The 15,070-nt window shown below is 40.9% G+C and overlaps 1 protein-coding gene across 2 annotated transcripts in view; it reads left to right on the top strand.

Annotated features, from left to right (window-relative positions):
* The first annotated feature begins 4,104 nt into the window (after positions 1-4,104).
* The window catches only part of trappc9 (trafficking protein particle complex subunit 9), a 320,599-nt gene continuing 309,633 nt past the window's right edge, over positions 4,105-15,070 (top strand). For both annotated transcript variants that reach the window (XM_061882643.1, XM_061882642.1), the window contains exons 1-2: positions 4,105-4,251; positions 10,340-10,939. In XM_061882643.1, coding sequence (XP_061738627.1) covers positions 4,157-4,251; positions 10,340-10,939 — 695 coding nt within the window. In that variant the 5' untranslated portion in view covers positions 4,105-4,156. The remainder of the gene's footprint in view (positions 4,252-10,339; positions 10,940-15,070) is intronic.

Genomic DNA, 15,070 nt, shown 5'->3' with positions numbered 1-15,070 from the left:
TGAGATTACATAAAATGCGTAATACGTTGCAATACGTTTTCATAACATGGTCACTACTGCCTACTTTGTCTTGTTATATTCTTATTTTACTGTTATATTGTTATTCCCATTGTTTTTATTCTTTTTGTAATATTTCTCTATTTTGTTTCCTTTTAAACCCCCATTATTTACTTTTTTTTAAATTGATCTCAACTCTGTACACTGCTGCTGGAATTTTAATTTTCCTGAAGGAACTCACCTGAAGGAATCAATAAAGTACTATCTATCTATCTATCTATAAAAAGGTCAACAACTCAAAACACCATTGATTTTAAATCACTATTATTTTGAAAACAAAACACTGATTCTAAGGGGTCCTACTCATTAAAGTGTTAAAAAATAAATAATATATATATATATATATATTTTACTGTTAACTTGTAACACAATGGTCTCGAGATCAACTTCAGATCTATTCGTCAATTATAAGTTTTTTTTGTAGTATATGTTTTTTGTTGGTTCGTTTTAGGCCCTTCTTTGAAAAACAAAAACCGCTCAGTTTTTTATATGGCACTTTTCCTGGTTCCGGAGCCCAGACCGTAGTCAAGGAGCACAGGGGAGATACTTCTCCAGGGCCGATGATTCTCGGGGCAACACCCGGCCTTCACTTTACCCGGTCTTCACAATTCTGGACTCTCTGGAGTTAATGACGAGTCCAGTAATTAGTTGCAAAATCCTGGCTCTTTTATTTTGGGGCAACACTGAACTGTGCTGTCTACTAATAAAAGTCTCAATCAATCATTTATTTTTTTTCCATTGCTCAAAACAAAAAATAATGACCAAAACAAATCCATGTTATAATGAATTATTTTCAAAGCTCCAATAAGTTAAAAAAAAAAATCACTTTAAAATGTTTTATGTGGTAAATATCGCATATATTGTGTAGTTGTCATATAAAAACAAAGTTTTCTTTGATAAAAGAGCATAAAACAAACAAAATAATAGTTAAAACGTAAAATGGACAGATATATCTGAAGTTGATCTCGTAACTTAAGTGTTGAAAGTTGAAAAAAAAAACGAATAAAAATGTATCACTTTCTGAGTCGGGCACCTTTTGGATCCCAAATATATTTAGTGGTATTTTATTTATCTTTTCACTGTGATTGCTCAAAAATAATAAAGAATTAAAATCAAAAGCGTCCTGCATTATTGATCTTTTGGGGCGGCATAGCTCGGTTGGTAGAGTGGCCGTGCCAGCAACTTGGGGGTTGCAGGTTCGATTGCCATCCTAGTCACTGCCGTTGTGTCCTTGGGCAAGACACTTTACCCACCTGCTCCCAGTGCCACCCACACTGCTTTAAATGGAACTTAGATATTGGGTTTCACTATGTAAAGCACTTTGAGTCACTTGAGAAAAGCGCTATATAAATATAATTCACTTCACTCCACTTTTAGGGCTCGAATGACTAATTACTGCATATTTCAGTTTTACAATTAAAAAAACAAAGATGTAATTGACAGGGAAGTCATAAAACCTTTTTTTTTTTTTAATGTTGACATAGAGATTTACTGTTTTAAGCGGTAAATAAAAAATAATAATACAAATTTGACTTATTTTTAAAATTGTATTAACTGAGACCCTTTATGGTGCCCGGGACCCCTAAAGGGAAAATACATTTTAAAAATTCATCCATCCATCCATCCATTTTCTACCGCTTATTCCCTTTCGGGGTCGCGGGGGGCGCTGGCGCCTATCTCAGCTACAATCGGGCGGAAGGCGGGGTACACCCTGGACAAGTCGCCACCTCATAAAATGAAAAATATGAAAATGGCCCCCGCATGCTTTAATGTTTCTGTGTGCGGCCCTCAGTGGAAAAAGTTTGGACACCCCTGCGTTAATGGAAGGATTTTTTTTAAACAGAAATGGCACGTTCACATGTTTACATACTAATCAAAATAAAACAACTTATATAAATACAGGACCAGTTCATTTAAATACAGAAAAAGGAGACAGTTACAAACGAGAAGAGACCTGTAAATAATCAATCAATCAATCAATCAATGTTTATTTATATAGCCCCAAATCACAAATGTCTCAAAGGACTGCACAAATCATTACGACTACGACATCCTCGGAAGAACCCACAAAAGGGCAAGGAAAACTCACACCCAGTGGGCAGGGAGAATTCACATCCAGTGGGACGCCAGTGACAATGCTGACTATGAGAAACCTTGGAGAGGACCTCAGATGTGGGCAACACCCCCCCCCCTCTAGGGGACCGAAAGCAATGGATGTCGAGAGGGTCTAACATGATACTGTGAAAGTTCAATCCATAGTGGCTCCAACACAGCCGCGAGAGTTCAGTTCAAGCGGATCCAAGACAGCAGCGAGAATCCCGTCCACAGGAAACCATCTCAAGCGGAGGCGGATCAGCAGCGTAGAGATGTCCCCAACCGATACAGGCGAGCGGTCCATCCTGGGTCTTGACTCTGGACAGCCAGTACTTCATCCATGGTCATCGGACCGGACCCCCTCCACAAGGGAGGGGGGGACATAGGAGAAAGAAAAGAAGCGGCAGATCAACTGGTCTAAAAAGGAGGTCTATTTAAAGGCTAGAGTATACAGATGAGTTTTAAGCTGAGACTTAAATGCTTCTACTGAGGCAGCATCTCGAACTGTTACCGGGAGGGCATTCCAGAGTACTGGAGCCCGAACGGGAAACGCTCTATAGCCCGCAGACTTTTTTTGGGCTCTAGGAATCACTAATAAGCAGGAGTCTTTTGAACGCAGATTTCTTGCCGGGACATATGGTACAATACACCTTAAAACTCATCTGTATACTCTAGCCTTTAAATAGACCTCCTTTTTAGACCAGTTGATCTGCCGCTTCTTTTCTTTTTTCTCCTATGTCCCCCCCCCCTCCCTTGTGGAGGGGGTCCGGTCCGATGACCATGGATGAAGTACTGGCTGTCCAGAGTCGGGACCCAGGATGGACCGCTCGCCTGTATCGGTTGGGGACATCTCTACGTTGCTCATCCGCCTCCGCTTGAGATGGTTTCCTGTGGACGGGACTCTCGCTGCTGTCTCGGATCCGCTTGAACTGAACTCTCGCAGCTGTGTTGGAGCCACTATGGATTGAACTTTCACAGTATCATGTTAGACCCGCTCGACATCCATTGCTTTCGGTCCCCTAGAGGGGGGGGGGTTTGCCCACATCTGAGGTCCTCTCCAAGGTTTCTCATAGTCAGCATTGTCACTGGCGTCCCACTGGATGTGAGTTTTCCTTGCCCTTTTGTGGGTTCTTCCGAGGATGTTGTAGTCGTAATGATTTGTGCAGTCCTTTGAGACATTTGTGATTCGGGGCTATATAAATAAACATTGATTGATTGATTGAATGCGTGTACAAAGATATTTCACATGCATTTACTGTCTATATAATTGAACTAAATGACATTCCAAAACTTTTTTCATTTTCAATCTATGTATGTATGACTGTTTGCTTGTTGACCGAAGAACAATACACTTGACTTGACTAACTTGTTTAAGTCGGGGTCCACGTTAATCAATTCATGGTAAAATAAAGACAGAAGAAAAGAAAAAACAGCCTGCATGGCAGCTTTGTGTCAACATTGCAACTTTTTCTTGATAGATTTCTCCTCATTCCAATATTTTTGATGTTATTTTTTATTTTTGCAAGAGCATTTCCAGAATGTGTGGCGAGCCGCACTTTGTGTAATGACACTGTTTGACCACATGGTGGTAGTGATAGTCTACAAATGACTAGGAACCAATTATATATTCTATGTGTCTGGCAGGACTCAGAAGTAGACACACCTTGTACGCACGATGATTGATGAAGCGCGGTTTGTATGTTGTCGTTATTGAAAAACAGTTCTACAAGACATCCAACGATGTGTTATTTAAAAGAATAAAATAACACTTTGGACGTCCCTGCATTAACGTCAAATAAGACCTTTTGTGAGGCTGGAGGAAACCATTGTTCACATTTTCAAAATAAGAGCACTGCCATATGCGATGTGTACGTATCTCAATTCAGTATATGTTGATATCAACCTAATACAATATAAAGAAGATTTTAATTAGTTTGTATGCTTATTTCAATCCTAAAAGGACAATATTATAAACATTTTGTTATTATCGTGGTTTTGTTTTGAAATGCCTTTTTGTGCCCGGAAACGGTATTGTTGTTCTTCCGTTGCTAAACTGAGCAAAAGGAGGAAGCAGGAACGGTTTGACAGTTTGCTGCAAAGGTAAGATAAAGCAGGAATAATGTAGGAATATTGCATGAATAATGACATTTACTCAACCGCCTAAAACTATTAGGATCATAATTTAGCATTCGTGGCTGTTTATGTTGCATTGACAGTGCGACTATGGAGTGTTTGGCTAGCTGGCTAAGCTAGCAGCTGAGCTCAATTCATTCAGAATTAGACCTACCGTATTTCCTTGAATTGCCGCCCGGGCGCTAATTAATCTAAAACCTCGTCTCACTCCTGCGCTTACCAAAGGCATGTGGTAAAAGTAAGCATGCGCTAATTATTTTAAAACCTATTCATCACTCAGGCACTTACCAAAGCTATGAAGTAAAACATTTGAGTGTGATGTAAGCTTGGACCTTAAATCCTACTGAATAGCTCTTAATCTTCTTCCCTTTATGTGATTTCAAATGACCGGTATTGAAATCGGCCTCCACCATTTTGAAAATGATGACAGGTGAACGTGACAACTTTGCGAAACGAGTTTGACCCGGCGGTAATTCATGGAAATACGATACTTAACTGTACAGTACATAGAGTACATATATACCTAGTTATGTACAGTAAATGTACTTAGTTACGTACAGCAAAGGTTGTTTAACGCGTCTGCATCACACATGTGTTTAACATGTGACTATTTGAGCAGATGTACAAATATATTTTTTAGTTGTGCTTTTCTACTTATTTCTTTAAAGGGGTAAATCTGTACTTTGACAAGGGCCTTATTTATACTTACTGTACCTTATGTCACAATGCCGGCATTTCAGTCGATACTTATTTAATACCACGATAAAAAATACCAATACCTTAACGCTGCCTCCCACATATTGTGATCACGACAAACCATCTACAACGCAATTAGCCAGCGGCTGCCACCTACTGGTATGTAAGAGTATTACACGCTTACTCTGCCCAGCTCTAGACAGCACTGACACTCAACAACGGCACATTATTTGCGGATTAAAATGACTGGTTTCGCCCAAAAAATGTTTTTAAACCAATTAAGTGAAGTTACCTAATGTGCCGCGGCACGGTGGTTGAAAAACACTGGTATAGGCTATACGAGCCCATCAACACGGACATGAAGGCAATAAAAAGACAACCCGGCCTAGTTTTTTCAACTGGGTAAAAAAATGTACTTTTAAGATGTACAATATTTAAGTAACATTTTTGCTAACAGAAACTATTACATTTGACATGTTACAGGTTATTTACCTTCCAATTACAGTACACTGGATTTTACAATAATATGAAATAAGTTTAAATCCTTTTGAATGGGTTACTTGTATTGTTTTGAATATTTTAATGATTACGTCACATTGTCAACACTGCATAGTTTTTATTGATTATGTCTTTGGTTTTATGTTTTTAACAACCGTGTCAACCAGGGGTGTCAAACGTACGGCCCGTTTTTTATCCGGCCCGCGGGATGAGTTTGCAAAGTATAAAAATGATCCAAAATATTTGAGTGAAAGAAACTATTGTTCTAAATGTGTCCATTAGATGTCGCAATAGCAATTATTTGTATCTTTGAACATGATGCTACATATGTAAAAAAATAAATAAATAATCCACATGTTGGGGCACCCGTTTAGGAAATTGAGCAAACTACATAAATAACCTACTGTCATTTTAAATTTGATATACTTTTTTTTTATCTTGATAGATTGAAAATGAACACCAATGAGTTGCCTGATGAACATTATCACATCATTCATTCAGAAAGTATAAATAACGACAAATAAAGAAAAAATACTATTAACCGCAGCATGTAAGTTTAAAAAAACAAAAAGGACAACATTATGCTTTGTAGACTTTCAGAATGTGTTTGTTCTATTTTTAAACAGAGAAAACAACCTGAAGTTGTCCATCCATCCATCCATCCATCATCTTCCGCTTATCCGAGGTCGGGTCGCGGGGGCAGCAGCCTAAGCAGGGAAGCCCAGACTTCCCTCTCCCCAGCCACTTCGTCTAGCTCTTCCCGGGGGATCCCGAGGCGTTCCCAGGCCAGCCGGGAGACATAGTCTTCCCAACGTGTCCTGGGTCTTCCCCGTGGCCTCCTACTAGCTGGACGTGCCCTAAACACCTCCCTAGGGAGGCGTTCGGGTGTCTTCGGTTGTCTTCATTTTGAAGTTATTGTGCCGTGATTTTACAAGCTTGGCCCACTTGGGAGTAGATCTTCCTCTAGTGTTAACAGTGATTGATGGGTGGCCAGATAATACTTTATAGCACACAGCACCTGCCATTTCTCTGTCAGAAATTAAAGAAAGAATATGTTTAGTAAGAAAGATGAAGTGATTTATTGACATATTCATTCCAGGCTCTCCAGGCCACATAAAACCAAAGACATAATCAATCAAAACTATGCAGTGTTGACAGAGGTGGGTAGAGTAGCCAAAAACTGTACTCAAGTAAGAGTACAGTTACTTTAGAGATGTATTACTCAAGTAAAAGTAAGGAGTAGTCACCCAAATATTTACTTGAGTAAAAGTAAAAAGTATGTTGTGAAAAAACTACTCAAGTACTGAGTAACTGATGAGTAACCTGATTACGGCAACAAATAATGCACAAAAACATAAAAATAGCAATGAGCAAATTCAGAGCCAGGAATATCTCTTAAGCAACTAAAACAATAATATATATTAAATAATAATACATTAAAATAAAAAAAAAGGCAAATTGAGTCACAATAACTTAACAGCATCATAGGCTCAGTAGGCATTCATTGATTGATTGATTGAAACTTTTATTAGTAGATTGCACAGTACAGTACATATTCCGTACAATTGACCACTAAATGGTAACACCCCAATAAGTTTTTCAACGTCAATCAATTATTTAATAAATGACCAAGTCGAGGTGATCTACCTCATATATACATACACACACACATATCATATATATACACACACATATCATATATATTAATATGTCCAGGGTGTACCCCGCCTTCCGCCCGATTGTAGCTGAGATAGGTGCCAGCGCCCCCCGCGACCTCAAAAGGGAATAAGCGGTAGGAAATGGATGGATGGATGGATGGAAGGATATATATATATATATTTCATGAAGTCAAGAATATAAGTTGGTGTATTACCTGATTCTGATGACTTGCATTGATTGGAATCAGACAGTATAGTGCTGAAAACGTCCACATTTTCAAATGGAGGAGAAAAAAAGTTCTTCCTTCCTGTCTAATACTACAGGAAAGTCGTTGGTTTTTGGCATCTTATTTGTCCAGCTTCCATATTCGTTTTTACACACTTTACAAGAAATACATTGGCGGCAAACTCCGTAGCTTGCTAGTTTGTTTGCGCTGGCTTTCGGAGACTCTTATTTTGTTAGCGCAGGCGCTATGGAGCGGCGCTTTTATTGTGAAGACAGGAACTGTGCGATCAGCCTTTAGGTTTTTGACGGGAAGTACGGTTGAAATAAAAAGTGTCTTTTTTTCCTTTACACTTTTGATTAATTGATTGAAACTTTTATTAGTAGATTGCACAGTACAGTACATATTTCGAACAATTGACCACTAAATAGTAACACCCCAATACGTTTTTCAACGTTTTTAAGTTGATTTCGACGTGTGACGGTCACGTGACCGCCTGGCTCTGTTTGATTGGTCCAACGTCACCAGTGACTGCATGTGATTGGTTAAACGCAAGCATGCGTATCCTACTTTGAAAAACCAAAACAAACATTAATAGATCGATAAAAAAAAAGTAGCGAGTAGCGAGCTGAATTTAGATAAATGGAGCGGAGTAAAAGTAGCGTTTCTTCTCTATAAATATACTCAAGTAAAAGTAAAAGTATGTTGCATAAAAACTACTCTTAGAAGTACAATTTATCCCAAAAGTTACTCAAGTAGATGTAACGGAGTAAATGTAACGCGTTACTACCCACCTCTGAGTGTTGACAATGTGACGTAATCATGAAATATTCAAAACTATACAAGTAACCCATTCAAAAGGATTTAAACTTATTTCATATTATTGTAAAATCCAGTGTACTGTAATTGGAAGGTAAATAACCTGTAACATGTCAAATGTAATGTTACTTAAATATTGTACATCTTAAAAGTACATTTTTTTACCCAGTTGAAAAAACTAGACCGGGTTGTCTTTTTATTGCCTTCATGTCCGTGTTGATGGGCTCGTATAGCCTATACCAGTGTTTTTCAACCACTGTGCCGCGGCACATTAGGTCCATCCATCCATCCATCCATCATCTTCCGCTTATCCGAGGTCGGGTCGCGGGGGCAGCAGCCTAAGCAGGGAAGCCCAGACTTCCCTTTCCCCAGCCACTTCGTCTAGCTCTTCCCGGGGGATCCCGAGGCGTTCCCAGGCCAGCCGGGAGACATAGTCTTCCCAACGTGTCCTGGGTCTTCCCCGTGCCCTCCTACCAGCTGGACGTGCCCTAAACACCTCCCTAGGGAGGCGTTCGGGTGGCATCCTGACCAGATGCCCGAACCACCTCATCTGGCTCCTCTCGATGTGAAGGAGCAGCGGCTTTACTTTGAGTTCCTCCCGGATGGCAGAGCTTCTCACCCTATCTCTAAGGGAGAGACCTGGAAACTCATTTCGGCAGCTTGTACCCGTAATCTTATCCTTTCGGTCATGACCCAAAGCTCATGACCATAGGTGAGGATGGGAACGTAGATCGACCGGTAAATTGAGAGCTTTGCCTTCCGGCTCAGCTCCTTCTTCACCACAACGGATCGATACAACGTCCGCATTACTGAAGACGCCGCACCGATCCGCCTGTCGATCTCACCATCCACTCTTCCCCCACTCGTGAACAAGACTCCTAGGTACTTGAACTCCTCCACTTGGGGCAGGGTCTCCTCCCCAACCCGGAGATGGAACTCCACCCTTTTCCGGGCGAGAACCATGGACTCGGACTTGGAGGTGCTGATTCTCATTCCGGTCGCTTCACACTCGGCTGGTCATTTCACCTAATTGGTTTAAAAACATTTTTTGGGCGAAACCAGTAATTCTAATCCGCAAATAATGTGCTGTTGTTGAGTGTCTGTGCAGTCTAGAGCTGGGCAGAGTAACCGTGTAATACTCTTCCATACCAGTAGGTGGCAGCCGCTGGCTAATTGCGTTGAAGATGGTTTGTCGTGATCACAATATGTGGGAGGCAGCGTTAAGGTATTGGTATTTTTTATCGTGGTATTAAATAAGTATCGACTGAAATGCCGGCATTGTGACATAAGGTACAGTAAGTATAAATAAAGCCCTTGTCAAAGTACAGATTTACCCCTTTAAAGAAATAAGTAGAAAAGCACAACTAAAAAATATATTTGTACATCAGCTCAAATAGTCACATGTTAAACACATGTGTGATGCAGACGCGTTAAACAACCTTTGCTGTACGTAACTAAGTACATTTACTGTACATAACTAGGTATATATGTACTCTATGTACTGTACAGTTAAGTACCGTATTTCCTTGAATTGCCGCCGGGCATATAGTATGCGCCTGCCTTGAATTACTGCCGGGTCAAACTCCTTTCGCAAAATAATTACCGCCTGGTCAAAGTTGTGACGTCACGAGTGACACTTCACCTGTCATCATTTTCAAAATGGAGGAGGCTGATTTCAATACCGGTCATTTGAAATCACATAAAGGGAAGAAGATTAAGAGCTATTCAGTAGGATTTAAGGTCCAAGCTTACATCACACTCAAATTTTTACTCCATACCTTTGGTAAGTGCCTGAGTGAGAATAGGTTTGAAAATAATTAGCGCATGCTTACTTTTACCACATGCCTTTGGTTAACACGGTTGTTAACCAGGGGTGTCAAGTACGAATATAGAGCAAAAACTAAAGAAAAAGCAGATCATTTGATACCAATAATCCAAACCTTTATGTGGGGGCCATTTTGAAATTGTTTAAAAAATAAATAAATAAAAAAATTCTCCAAATTGTGCAGCCCGAGTATGGGTGTATTTGTTTGCATGTCGCCATGGACTTAGTATGGATTCTTTTGACAACCCTACTCCAATGTAGCTGCAAAGATTGAAGAAACTTTACTTTGTTGCATGTGGAGTTTTTGCCAACTGAGTAGATTTGGTCTTTATCAGGGAAGCACGTGGGAAGATGAGCGTCCCGGACTACATGCAGTGTGCAGAGGACCACCAATCAGTGCTGGTGGTGGTCCAGCCAGTGGGCACGGTCCCCGAGGACCAGTTCTTCAGGATCTACCAGCGCATCGCCAGCGTGAGCCAAGTGAGCATCAGGGACTCTCAGCGCCTCCTCTACATCCGCTACCGCCACCACTACCTGCCCGAAAACAACGAGTGGGGCGACTTCCAGACGCACCGCAAGGTGGTGGGCCTGGTGGCCGTCACCACCTGTGCCTCCGCCAAGGACTGGCCCCTGACGTCGGAGCACTTCCACGGCCAGAAGGAGATCTACGGCTCCACTCTGTACGACTCCAGGCTGCTGGTGTTCGGGCTGCAGGGGGAGATCGCGGAGCAGCAGAGGACGGACGTGGCCTTCTACCCCGGCTTTGAAGACTGCTCCGACGTGGAGAAGAGGGTGGAGGACTTTGTGCAGTCCATATTTATCGTGCTGGAGTCCAAGCGGCTTGACCGGGCCACAGACAAGTCCGGTGACAAGATCCCTCTGCTTTGTGTGCCCTTCGAGAAGAAGGACTTTGTAGGTTTGGACACTGACAGCAGGTGAGGACACTTTGTTGTCTCGTCTCACTTTGCTTGCTTCTCCTGTCTTTATCCATCTCTTCTTTTCTTCCATACTGTCCTGTGAGTTTATTGTTGGGGGCAAAAAGGTGAGAACTTAGACGTTCCTCAGTGTTTGGATCCCAACCAAGCCTTTCCTCCTCCCTCAGTGTTAGGATGAGAACATGTTCCTTAGTCCAAAACCCTTTCTATTTTCTACTGGTGACATGGAAGAAATCCCCATCAATATTGATTTTCTGATCACAAGATAATGGACTGATCTTAGGGCTGGGTCATGTGGCTGAAAACTCCTGTTTTATATTGGTCGGTAGCGATAATTATTGATATTTAAAAAAAAAAAAAAAGGAACAGAATAAAAAAATATGAAATGTAAACATTTTTATTTCAAATGTAACCTTCCTCTAATTATAATCCTCTAAACCAGGGGTGCCCATTACGTCGATCGCGAGCTACCAGTCGACCGCGGGGGGTGTGTCAGTCGATCTCCAGCCAGGCTTTTAAAAAAAATAGACCTAAAAATGAGTGATCATCAATCTTCACCAAGACGTCACTTAAATGACATTCACGGTACCGGAGGGTCTTGTGAGATGACGCTGGCTGCTGCAAGATCATTATTATGAAAATATGACCGAGAGGAAGGCGAGAAACACTTTTTATTTCAACAGACTCTCGCGCCGTACCTTCCGTCAAAACTCTAAAGGCCGACTGCACATTTCCTATCTTCACAATAAAAGCCCTGCTTCATGCTGCCTGCGCTAACTAAATAAAGAGTCTCAGAAAACTGGCGTGCACAAGCGATCCCTCAGAAAGCTGGCGTGCACAAGCTTTCCGAGACTCTTATTTTGTTAGCGCAGGCAGCATGAAGCAGGGCTTTTATTGTGAAGATAGGAAATGTGCAGTCGGCCTTTAGAGTTTTGACGGAAGGGACGGCGCGAAAGTCTGTTGAAATAAAAAGTGTTTCTCGCCTTCCTCTCTGTCATTTTTTCATAATAATGAACTGGCAGCAGCCAGCGTCATCTCACAAGACCCTCGGGTGCCGTGAATGTCAATCAAGCAAGCTACGGAATTTGCCGCCAATGTTTTTCTTGTAAAGTGTATGGAAGCTGGATGAATTAGATGCCAGAAACCAACCACTTTCATGTGGTATTGTACAGAAAGGACAACTTTTTTTCTCCTCCATTTGAAAAAATCATTACTGTCTGATTCCAATCAATGCAAGTCATCAGAATCAGGTAATACACCAACTTATATTCTTGTCTTCGTGAAAGAAAGACATCTATATGTGTTACACATGCTTGTATTATCATTAAACACATTTAACTTGTTTACAAAAATATCTCTTTCATAAATAAATAAATATAAATGATATATATAAATGAGGTAGATCCCCTCGAGTTGGTCAATTGAAAAGTAGCTCGCCTGCAGAAAAAGTGTGGGCACCCCTGATCTAAGCCATGGGTGTCAAACTCATGTAATTTAATTTGGCCCTTGAAGCAATATCAATTTAGCGTTAGAGCTGGCCCGCTGGTTTTTGTACAGCGTCGGAGCCGCTGTAACACCGCATTCACCGCTAATACTCATACTTGCCAACCCTCCTAAATTTCCCGGTAGAATCCCGAAGTTCAATGCCCCTCCCGAAAATCTCCCAGGGCCACCATTCACCCGAATTTCTACCGATTTCCTCCTGGACAACTATATTGGTGGCGTGCATTTAAGCGTTCTCTACAACCTGTCGTCACGTTCACTTTTTCTCCATACTAACAGCGTGTCACATAATATTTGTGGCTTTTACACACACACACACACACACACGCAAATGAATGCAAGGCATACTTGGTCAACAATCATGCAGGTCACACTGAGGGTGGCCGTATAAACAACTTTAGCACTGTTACAAATATGCGCCACACTGTGAACCCACACCAAACAAGAATGACAAACACATTTCAGGTGAACATCCGCACCGTAACACAACAGAACAAATACCCAGAACCCCTTGCAGCACTAACTCTTCCAAGAAACTTCCAGCAAACTGACCAATAATTAACGTCTTATTCATGCATTTTCTCTCTTGAATGTTTGGTTCATTCATTATTGTTATTTTATTTTCAAATGTATTATTAGCCTGTGGAAAAAATTTGATATTTACCTCAGAAGATTGCAAATAGAAAAAAAGGCATTACATTTTTATTAAAATTGTATTTGATATGCCATTGATATTTTTTTTAATTATTATTATTATTTGAAAATGGATTTTGCATGTCACTAAAGTTATATAAGCCTTGCTTGTTCAATATTTAATGCAAAACTTGTTTGGGTCCCTATTAAAAGGTTCATTTGTTCAACCTTGGCCCGCGGCTTTGTTCCGTTTAAAATTTTGGCCCACTCTGTATTTGAGTGTGACACTCCTGCTCTAAGCCATTAAGGCAGAAAAGAAAGGAAATGTCGACACAAGCATTGAAAAGACTAAAACAAAATAGTAAAGACACATTTCAACACTTAACACTAACCTCCTAAAATGGAGGGACAAAATAAGGACCATGTAAGAATTGTTTGATAAAATGTAAGACAATAGTGCCAAGTGTGGAAAAAGAGCTCCTTTCTGCAGGTTTAGTGCCACAAAGCTACAGCTGTGCTCTAAAGGGTGAGCGGGGCTAAGGTGGTTTGGTGTCACCGAGCTCCTTGCATCATTTTACAGACCACATTGCTCTGACAGAAAGGTGACTTTTCCTGTTTTATCCACAATTTATTGGCCTTTACTTTCTCTTCTCATGCCATGCAAAGAATCAACTGTCAGACAACGAGTTGATACTGTTACCTGATTGGCTGTTAGCGTGTCACTCCCACTTCATGCATTTCTTGGTTACCAGAGAGCGAGTGCCTTTGTTCATGCAACCAACCTTGCTTTGCAACGTCCGCTTTCTTCCAACAAAGAAAAAGAAATATCAAATGATCGAACACATTTTTTTTTAATATCAATTGTCGATTGCAACATTTGTTGTTATGGTTTTCATCACTCAGCCCTAAGTGATCCTGTAAAAACTTTAGTTTAAGTGCTCCCTTACTTTGTATCCCCCTCCTGTTGCCCTACCCACATAGAGAGCCCTTTCACACAGAAAAATTGCCGTATAAAATCACAGTTAGTCCGGCATTCATCCGCCTGCGCTTTTTATACAGTGAAGTGGGATATTATCTCAACTGATGTCTTTTGCACAGAACGAGGCGGTGGTCCACCTCTGTTCCAGCTCTGATAGTACTGCAAAAGCGGGAACATTGTCAACAAACCCAACAGGGCAACAGAATCAAGTGTCAGTCAACTCCCTTCAAGAGCCTAAAATTGTTCTGTCAACTTAGTGTCGGTGCCTTTTGTACAAGACGACAATGCAGGGAAAAATGCAGTATTTGACAGGAATACGACACAGACACACACCCTGAAAAGTTCTGGTCAACTTCATCCTTCCCAACTTTGTGCCTGCCTTTTATACAAAAGAGCAATGCTGCTTCCCGCTTTTGAAAGGGCTTATGGTTGCAAAGGCAACACAAAAATGAAGCGATTGCCAAGCTCTAACCCCCGGAAATTACCTGCTCAACTTTGTCTCCCTCGCTCTGTGTTGTGTGCCTTTTATACAGAACATTATAGCAGGAAAAATGGCAGCCTTCACATGTAAAAGACGCACCAACCTTTATATTGCCAAACTAGCCCCTACAATGTCTGATCAACTTTATCCTTCTCATTCCTTGTCTGTGCCTTTTATACAGCATAGCAATGCAGAAAAAAAGCCGCTTTAGACGGACTTTGTAAAAGTGGCTTTTGGTTCTGAAAGTAACACAAAAATTCTGCGATTGCCTGGAAAATAATTGGGATCCACTTTATCTCCCTCATTCCGTGTGTCTCCTTTTATACAAAACTACAAAGCAGGAAAAATGACGGTTTACAAAGCTATTGTAAAAGTGTCTTACAGTTTTGACGCAAATATTAAGATATTGCCAAGTTCTAACCTCTAGAAAATAATCCTTTCTTCCTTATTTTATGTTGGTCCCCTTTTTTACAGAAGAGAAATGCAGCAAAAAAGGTGGCTTTAACAATGTGAAAAAGGAGATGGTTCTTTTTGG

The sequence above is a fragment of the Nerophis ophidion genome, linkage group LG21 (assembly GCF_033978795.1).
Source record: "Nerophis ophidion isolate RoL-2023_Sa linkage group LG21, RoL_Noph_v1.0, whole genome shotgun sequence".
NCBI lineage: Eukaryota > Metazoa > Chordata > Actinopteri > Syngnathiformes > Syngnathidae > Nerophis > Nerophis ophidion.
The sequence above is the reverse complement of the archived record's forward strand: the minus strand, read 5'-3'. Positions and strand labels throughout refer to the sequence as shown.